The following is a 9,698-nucleotide window of genomic DNA, read 5'->3' as shown; positions in this document are numbered from 1 at the left end:
AGACATCGTGTGTGTTTCTGGGTTTTGCTTGTCCCCAAATCCTTCCTGTGTTTGTTTTGTTCTCTTCTCTGGTTTACATTTTTTTTAGCTCTGTTTAGTTGACTTCCTGGCTCTGTGGAGTCTTTGTTTATACAATCATTGTCATAACTCTCTTACATGTGTCTGTCTGCACACGGTAGAAGGTGCATGAAGCCTGGGTGACATTTTCAGACTGGTAAATGATTCATATTTCTGAAGCACTTTGACAAAACTCTAATGGAAAGTGGAAACATTCTTTCACAACAGTGCTTCAAGTCATGGCTTCAGGCAGTATTTGGTCAAGCATACTGTCAGTAGAACTTTATAATGACTGAGCCGACACATAAAGGACACAATGAAGTCATTTTACTGGGAGTGCCACAAGATATGTAAATAGCAGGGTCATTATGATTCGTGTGTGTGTGTGTGTGAAACAATTCTAAAAGCATTTTATGTTTCCAACATGCACGCGGTTAACAGTGGGTGCATCACACGTCATAGAGCAGAACCGTGACTGGAGCACTCAGCGACATGTTGTGTATGATCTGCTTGGAGCAGATGTTTTCATCCTCCTCGTCCTCCACGAAGACGGACAGGAAGCGCGCGGGCTCCCAGGGCACTTCCTGAGTCTGCGAGGCCAGCACGCGCACGCAGCTCACGTCCTTCCTGAAGCCAAACGTTTTAGTTCCCGGAAGCGCCTCGTCGCCGCCGCCGCTCCGCGCAGCGATGAAGGCGTCGATCTCCCGAGCCTCCTCCATGATGAAGACGCGCACGTTCCTCTGGCTGTGGTTGCTCATCTGGCAGGCAGAGCTCGTGTTCCCCATGTTGTCCGGTGCTTTATAACAGGAAGGACTGTTGTGCAGGGCGGGAATGTTGACAGCAGTGAATCATGAAACATTAAAACACTTGATTTGATCATGTCAAATACTGCGACATAAAGTTTTATATATATATATATATATATATATATATATATATATATATATATATATATATATATATATATATATATATATATATAAAAAACGCAAGACATGTTCACACGTGTTCAATGTTTAATTTAATCACATTTCTGGTCGTCTAAAAGTGAAATGGTCTTTATTTTCAAAGTATGTATCCCAAACATAGACATTTCTATTGTTTAAAAATATGCAGGCATGTGTACACACATGCGCACACACATGTTGGAGATAAGAAATATAATATAAATTATAATAAGGAGAAAGTCAAAATTGTGTACATAATTTTCCTTCCACACCACAATTGTCTACAGCTTTGTTGGTCTGTCACATTAAAAGCAAAAAAAAAAAAAAAATGCATTTAGATGTTTTGTTTTTTGTTACAAGACAAGAAATAAAAGATTCAAATAAATAAATATGTACTTTTTTAAAATTTATTTTACAACAGAACAGTTGTCTAATTTTGAAATTTAAGCAGATCAGAGGCTATTAATGACACCAGGTGTATATTTGTACCTTCCGTTAAAAGCTATGAAACAAACCTCACAAAGCGAATATTTGAAGTTGAGAACTCTTACCTGCTGCTCCACTGAATGTAGCGAAGACTGATGCGCAGTGTTTGTCTGCCTCACCAGAGCCATTGGGGCGATATGGGCACAGTCTGATAATATGCAAAAAGCATCACTGGGTCACATAATGCGTCTGCGACGTTTCACATCTAAGACAGGTTTTAAAATTAGGCTTTTTTAAAATCAAAAGTGAATGAAAGGAAATGTTTTTGTCAAAATATACGGGAGGGGAGTAAGACCATCTTGTGGTCTGAACTTTTTGTTTGCATAGAAAGCCCAGTTTTAACAGCGGTGAGTACTTTTGGAGAAAATAAAAACAACAACCAGAGGCCCATAAGATGGCCATGTTGAATGGCCATTTAATATTAATATGGCTGATTCTAAGCTCTTAATGTTATGGTTTGCTTCCTTTTTTAAGTATACTGCTCAAAAAAAAAATAAAGGGAACACTCAAACAACACAATATAACTCCAAGTAAATCAAACTTCTGTGAAATCAAACTGTCCACTTAGAAAGCAACACTGATTGACAATCAATATCACCTGCTGTTGTGCACATGGAGTAGACAAAAGGTGGAAATTATTTTCATATTTATTTCATTCATTCAGATCTAGGATCTGTTATTTGAGTGTTCCCTTTAATTTTTTAAGCAGTGTGTTTCCTGTTAAAGTTTCAAATCAAAACAAATGATGTTGGGTTTGGAAACAAGAGTGGCAAAAGGAGCTGACATCACAAGAAGCAATCTATAGAACCTGAATCACAGAGTCAAAGATACACCATTTGCCTACAAGCCTTCGTCGAGCGAACAGCTTTTCAGCCTCACAGCTCGAAGAAATCAGCGGAGAGACAAAACTGAAGAATATTTTAACGAGCAGGTTAGGAGAGAGAAGTGGACCATGTCTGAACACGTCAGGTCAGTATATACAGGGACAGGGAGAGAGATTGTTTTTTGTAATTCTGTAACATTTAAATAACCTGCTGAATTCAATATAACAACAGGAAATTGTAGAGTGGAGTTGTTTTTTTGTTTTTTTCCAACAATAGTCCCTAATTGTGTAGAAAACAAACTCCTTAATATTAAGTTTAATAAAACTACCATCAGTAGCTAAATGTGGTTTTCCCAGTGATTCTGCAGAGGTTCCCAGTGATTCTTTATGATGTCAATCAGACATCATAAAGGCTTCATTATAAAATATGGTATCACAGAAGACATGTTTATAGACGTGTTTTTAATCATGCATAACGAGTTTCATCACCAAATGTGGTTTCACATTTAAAGGTGCCTTGCAAAAATGATTTGTACACCTTAAGCATTTTTCACACAACAGCCACAAATCTCTGAGCAGTTTCAAGAGTCTTCATGTGAGATTAACTTAGATCTGAACTTTGACTAGGCCATTCCAAAACATGAAGATGTTTCAAAAGAAAGTACTATTTTGTAGTTGGTTGTTTCTCGAAGGTGAGACCTCATTAGAGTTCGAAGCATTTTATAGAGTCTAGATGTAGATAGGTAGAACGTGGGTAAGTATTTTGGAGGACGAGCATAAATAAATAAGTAAATAATAAAAACAACAACAACAATAACAATACATTTATTTATTCCCCTGGTTTAGTATTTGTGCCAGTTTGGCACAAATACTAAACTGGAAAATATAACATTTTTTTTACTTAAGAGTTGATTATATATTTTATTCCAAAAGGTAATTGCATACCTTAAAAAAACAAACAAACAAACAAACAAAACAGTTTTTGGTGGATAATTTAAACATGATGCCTGCAGCACGGCAATTTAATATGATATTAAATGGCAGCTTTCTATCTTCATATGTCAGGCCGAGTTCAGTGAAGCCCAAAGATTCGAGGAGCTCCGTCTCCTCCCAGGAGCTCACCGAGGAAATCGACCACGCCCTGCCAGAGAAGAGGGTGAAGTCTGACAACGACTGGAACTATATAGAACAGTTTGTTAGGGAGGAGCTCAGCCCCTCTCCTTGTTCATTTCCGACGCGTCCTCTTCCTCCACAAATCACAGAATGTCATTACTCTGTGATCCGGATGAGTTCGGGGAATAAGGAGGATTTAGAGAGATCTGTCTCAGAGAGCAGCCTAATCCTAACAACGAAGAAGGAAGTGCTCAAAACGTGGGAGTTTGTAGACGGCCTTCTTACGGAGAGTTTAAGGAGTGATGAAGATTCAGAGAACTCTGCCTCTAGTAAGAAGTTCAAGGAAGAAATGAACTCGACCCTGCAAGAGGAGCTTGAAAACGAAAACTGGACCGACAGAGACAATATGGAAGACCTTCTTAGGAAGAAGCAGCTCCTCCCTCCTCCTCTATTACTGACACCTTACACTTCGCCTGCCTGGCTTGCTCCACCACAGTCCCACACCAACACCGTACTGACTCAGGGTGGAGTTCAAGAGCACATGTTCATGCCTCCACCTCCAACATTTACTCATCATGCTCCTCTTCGTGCTCATCCGCCTGTCATCCGTGCTCCACCAGGGGTCACCAGTTACACCAACGCTGCATTCAGTCGGGGAGCACAACATCATCACATGTTCAGGCCTCCACCTCCAACATTTACCCATCATGCTCCTCCTGCTCTTCTTGTACTGCCTGCCGTACAGCAGATGACGATCCAACCTCCTGCCCAGCCGGCAGGGGGCGATGATAGCCAGGGACCGGTGAGTCAGTGACAGAGAGAGATGCCTTACTTCACTAAATATGCGAGTCAATTAAGTATTATTTAATAGTGCAGCAGATAATTGTATAATTCTATAAAATCTTTATCATCTGGATACAAGAACCTGTTACATCACTAGTTTTTGCGAGTGGTGGGAACAGCTAATTAGAAAACTTGGGTTCATTAACCGCTAACTCGCTAAACGACCATCTTAGCTACAGCAAGGCTAAACCGCTAAAACCATAAAAAAACTCAACAGAAGCTAACGCTAAGCTGCTAACAACATCAAAGATTAGCAAAAAAGAAGCTAAAACCCCATTATAATATTAGCTAGAACTAACCATTACTTAGTTTTAATGGTTAGCCAACCATTAAGACAACTGTCCTAACTATTAAGATCACCATCTTAAAGGTTAGTCTGAATAGTTAACTATTGTACTTGTTAGCTAACAATTAAGACAACGTTTTTAATGGTTAGTCTGAATGCTTAGCAAGCCATTCAGACACTTGTCTTAATGGTTAGTCTAAATGGTTACAGCTAACTGTTGATTTGAGACTTGCAAACGGCCAAGTCCATCATTTCTGATTTTGCTGCATGTTATTAGGTTTGTGGGGTCCAGTAACCTGCTGGGTCGATTTCAATCCCAGTGGCTGGTTGTAACACACTTATTTTGTGTTTTTAACCTTCAGATTCTGCACGATGTACCCATACATCATCTACCTGAAAATGTAACGCTACAACCAGTTGGAGTCCTGTACGTAATACACATATAAAGACCAACCACACTCTATAAACCTGTGTAGCTTTTGTTTGTATGTCCACACAGTCATCTTGTTACTGTGATTCTGTGCAGGAATGGAGAAATCTTGTACAAGGCTGTCCAGACTCCTCTGAATGTCAACACCTCAAAGTACCTTTTTAAAAAATGGATTCCTTCTAGTTGTTCTCGTATCTCTTGTTGCGTCTCAGCTGATCAGGTTTCTGTGTTCTTACTTTCTTTTTTCTCTCTCTCCGCTGTACCTCGTTACAGACGAGTCAGAGTCAAGCCGGATGACGGCCGACCCTACGTTAAAAAGCCACCAAACGCCTTCATGATTTTCCAGAAGGAGCTGAGACCACAGGTGGTGTCGGAGCTCAATACCAACAGAAGTGATATGGTGAATAAAGTCATGGGAGAAAAGGTGAGTCAGACTGATCCTGAACTTTCAGGAAAACTGCGTCCAGTTAGATAATATAAGATCATGATGATGTGGTTTTGTCTAGTCTGCACTGGAAAAAATAGAGAACGTAACTCTGATTTACAAAAAAAGAGATAATTTGCTACATGTAAATGAATAAAACTTAATCTACATTTATTTAAAATAACAATTTAATAAACGTAATTGCATAAACTTCATTTGATTATTTGTAACAGATTAACTGCGATTTCCTTTTTATTGAATCTGCCGTATTCTTTTTCCACTGCAAGTTCACCTCTGTTACAACTTAAAAAGTAAAAACAGGAAAGTAAAACTTCCAGAAGTATTGATAATAATACTAATAATACCATCTATTGATGAAAGTTCATCTTGATCCCTCATGAGCAAAGCAGAGTCTGAAACTAAATCAAATGCAGTAAAAAAAACAAATTGGAAAAACTCAAGAAGCAAATAGTTTAATATTCCTGGTTGTGAGTGTTGCATCAGCTGCACTGCTCAGTGCTGACATGGTTCTGTCGTGTTTCCACAGTGGAACAGTTTGCCAGTCGAGGTGAAGGCCAAATATTTTGAGAAGGCCAGACTGGAACAAAAGCTCCATCAGCAGCAACACCCTGGTTGGTCCCCCAATGATAACCATGTACGTGTTTTCTGTTCAAACACCAGCTTAATGCTTATAAAACACCAAGACCAGAATTAGATCCTTCCAACTGAAGTCTGATACATTTCACTTTTAGGGCAAGAGGAAATGGGCAAAAATTAAGACGAGCAGCAGCAGCAGCAGCAGCAGCAGCAGCAACAGCAGCTGCAGCAACAGCAGCAATACAGCCTGTAAGACTGATTTCTGTTCATCCCTGCATGTGTTCATACGATAAAAATATAAAATATGCTCAAAAAGAGTCACTTTGGATAACATGACTGTCAGTTCTGTGGAGTTTGAGTAAATACATTTTATTAAATTCATGCCTCTTGAACATTTTCCAGCTTTCTCACAAACACAATCCTCAGTTTATTTCATTAAAATGGTTTCATTTGCACACTGAGCTCTGACAGCCCTTAAAACCCGAGTTTAACTCTTAAGCATGAACTGTTCACTCCACAAATCAAGCCTTTGCGGAGGAGTGAAAAGAACAAAGCCGCCTTTGAAAGAAATTCATAAGAAATGCCATTTACATTTTGCCACCAGCCATATGCAGGAAATGACAAGACGTGTGCGCCTGTCGAATGTGACCAACATGTTCAGTGCTACATGCATAATGCTACTAGTGAAGAAGAATGTATAGGTTTCCTCTAGCAAGATGGATGGAGTTAAATTCAGGGCCGTCCTGGAAAAAAAAAAACGTGTCAGAGGTTGTAAAAAAAAAAAAAGTGAGTCTGGAGCTGAGGTTCATCTTTCTGCAGGAGAAAAAAACTAAAAGAGAAACATGGCCCAGTCAAAGCCCAGACCTGCATAAATCTCAGAATCTGTGGCAAGACTGATTGAAATCAGTCACTAAAAATAAAATCTGAAAACAAAAAATCAGTCTGTATCTATAGTTTAACTTGAAAAATGCTTCCACAAAATGCTTTCCTACTGGGGCTAAATGTAAATGAATGCTATATTTTTTTAGTTTTTTTTATGGTAAAAAGAAAGACATATAAAACAATTAATTACTTTCCTATCTCTTTATAGTTAGTTCTCTTTAAGTCATGTGAATACGTTTGTGAAACAGACACAAAAGCGTTCATTTAACTCTTATTAGGTATTCAAAAGATATTCAAAAGCCTCTTCATATGCAGAGAAAGTACTTTACAAAGCACAAACTCAAGATTTTCTTCAATTTTTTTTAACAGTCAGAAAAAGAACCTATTTTTCTCATTGAAAAAGCTCAAGTTTCCAGATTTCAGAAATCTTTCAGTTTCAAACTATTTTTATTATCTAATTAAAAGAGTTGCCATGTTTAAAATGTGACATTTTGTACACAAACACCTAAATACTGTTATCATATTTGCTAGTTTTATCTCCCTCTGACTTTGTGTCCTTTTTCTTTATAATTCATAGACACTCCAAGGCCAGTCCCATTTCTCCACTTAATCCCAGACTCCGCCTCACAGTCGGCCCAATTCCACCGAGAGCCCAACTCCAGCGAGAGCCCAACTCCAGCGAGAGCCCAACTCCAGCGAGAGCCCAACTCCAGCGAGAGCCCAACTCCAGCGAGAGCCCAACTCCAGCGAGAGCCCAACTCCAGCAAGGGCCCAAAGAAGACTGATTGAAGACTCCTCTTCTAGTTATAACAATTAAAGTGTTTTGTTTTGCATTTAAAAGGCCTGGTTTCATAATTTAATACCAATCCAACAAAGAAATTAACAATGTCACAGAAGCTGTTTTCTTGAGCCACACATTAATCAGTTTGACTTTTCAACTGAACACATAAGAGTAACAACATACTCTTATGTGTTACTTTTTGTGTGTATATTTTTTGGAATTTCGCAATTCCAAAAAATATACACACAAAAAGCAGAATCTCAAGAGAATGTGGGTGAGGCCGAGCCGACACGCTGACATTCAGAGCGTTTCACCTTTTCTTTTCCTTTACAATAAATACAAGCGTTTGTGTTTTAACAGTTAGCAAACTCCAGCAAATTAATCTGCCAGTGAAACTATCCCTTTTAAAATCAATATTCAAGAATTACTGACTTAAAACAAATCTTGCTGAAAATGTTATGTGTCTTATTTTGTCTTATTTCAAGGGTGCTAAGAGGATTTGGACTAGAAACTACACCTGATATATTTGGTGATATTTTGTGTTTTTTTCAGTGGTCAGTGACCCTCAACATACAAATGTGCTAACATTGAAAAAGACAATATTCTACAATCTCAGTGTTTCTGTCAAACACTGAAATCAGAAACACAAAATATAATCCATTAAATTAGAGACACAAAAAAACCCCAAACAGATCACACATGAAAAGCGAGTTTGTTCATTTGATAAGATAGAAAAAAAACCATCATTCTCCCAACACTTCCTGTTGCCTTCTTTGTCGTTTCCGCCAGCAGTAACTTCTGGTTAATGCTCTGGGGAGGCTTCTGATGCTAAAAAAATAGTTTCTATGGAGGTTTTGCAACATACGGCAATTTCGATAGAGCGGCAAAACCACCGCATCCTCGAACAAAAACCTTCAGGAAAAAAACTAATATATATATATATATATATATATATATATATATATATATATATATATATATAATATATATATATATATATATATATATTATATATATATATATTGGTTTAATTGCTGTGTTCTAATTAAGCAAATTCCAATTTCGCAATTCCAAAAACGCAGCTAGCTAACGAAGCTCTTGTGGTTGAATGGGTGCGAAACCTTTTGAGTGATGATACTATGCGCTTTCCTCATAGTGAAACCTTTGTGCCCTGATGTGGACAAACTGCGCAACAATTAGTTTTTTTTTTTTTTTTATCTCTAAGGTTTAACCCTTTTGAGTGCATCAGGGTTTGCATACAGGCAAAGCGAAAAGCCGCGGACAGATAGAACCTGTCCTGTGGATCCCCTGCTGCTGTCCAGCACTCCTTCCTGGGACAATGAGGCCGTGGCTGCTGCTGGTCTCTCTGGTCCTCTCTGACCTGAGTCTCCTTGGAGATGGGGACTGGATTATGGGTTACCTTTACTGGCCCTTATGCAGAAAGCTGCTCGTCAGCAGACCCAGAACACCCTCGGAAAAATCTCACGCCGCGCACAGCTGTCCGTGCCTCCACCAGTACCGTGTGTATGTGGCTGAGCAGCAGATGCAAAGGAGCCTATCTTTTTACTGGACACACAGACTCCATTATTCTAACCGGGAACTGGAAAGGATAGTTCAGGGGATTCGTTTTCCAGCGCTGGTATGCTTTTGTTCCCCTCTGTACTATGTTAATGATAATCTTAACGCAATCTCTCACCTGATTATTAAACTGTTGGATATTGATGCACTAAGTAACCGAATACTGCTTGGGTCTGCTGGTCCAGATGAGATGGCCACACTACTGCAAAGCGGCCAAACATTCACCAAATTACACTATTTATAATGGTCTATAAGCAGATATGAACTCATTATGAGGCATTTCCCTGTAATTCCAAGCTCATATATGCAGAAACTCGTGACACCGAGTAGAATTGTGAAGGATATTTACCATGTGTCAAGAAACATGTGCTCCATGTCTAACACATATTTTCAGTCCAGTGGTTTACAGTAAAACTCTGGTATATTTGTTTAGTGGACAGAAAAAAAAACC

The 9,698-nt window shown here is 38.8% G+C and overlaps 1 protein-coding gene across 1 annotated transcript; it reads left to right on the top strand.

Moving 5' to 3' along the window:
* Positions 1-2,310: 2,310 nt before the first annotated feature.
* Positions 2,311-7,722, top strand: LOC129374272 (transcription factor 7-like 1-A). The gene is made up of 8 exons (XM_055052604.1): positions 2,311-2,459; positions 3,379-4,228; positions 4,918-4,982; positions 5,082-5,138; positions 5,259-5,409; positions 5,957-6,064; positions 6,162-6,255; positions 7,466-7,722. The coding sequence occupies exons 1-8, from the start codon at positions 2,443-2,445 to the stop codon at positions 7,675-7,677; spliced, it is 1,554 nt and encodes a 517-aa protein (XP_054908579.1). The 5' UTR covers positions 2,311-2,442; the 3' UTR covers positions 7,678-7,722.
* Positions 7,723-9,698: the final 1,976 nt, after the last annotated feature.

The sequence above is a fragment of the Poeciliopsis prolifica genome, unplaced genomic scaffold (genome assembly GCF_027474105.1).
Source record: "Poeciliopsis prolifica strain line A6 unplaced genomic scaffold, Auburn_PproV2 SCAFFOLD035, whole genome shotgun sequence".
Lineage (NCBI taxonomy): Eukaryota > Metazoa > Chordata > Actinopteri > Cyprinodontiformes > Poeciliidae > Poeciliopsis > Poeciliopsis prolifica.
Note: the sequence above shows the minus strand (reverse complement) of the source record. Positions and strands in the feature narration are given on the sequence as shown.

Coding starts and splice junctions, on each gene's coding strand:
- LOC129374272 (XM_055052604.1), top strand. Junction 4,983..5,081: donor CTACAACCAGTTGGAGTCCT/GTACGTAATACA, acceptor GATTCTGTGCAG/GAATGGAGAAATCTTGTACA. Junction 6,256..7,465: donor CAACAGCAGCAATACAGCCT/GTAAGACTGATT, acceptor TATAATTCATAG/ACACTCCAAGGCCAGTCCCA.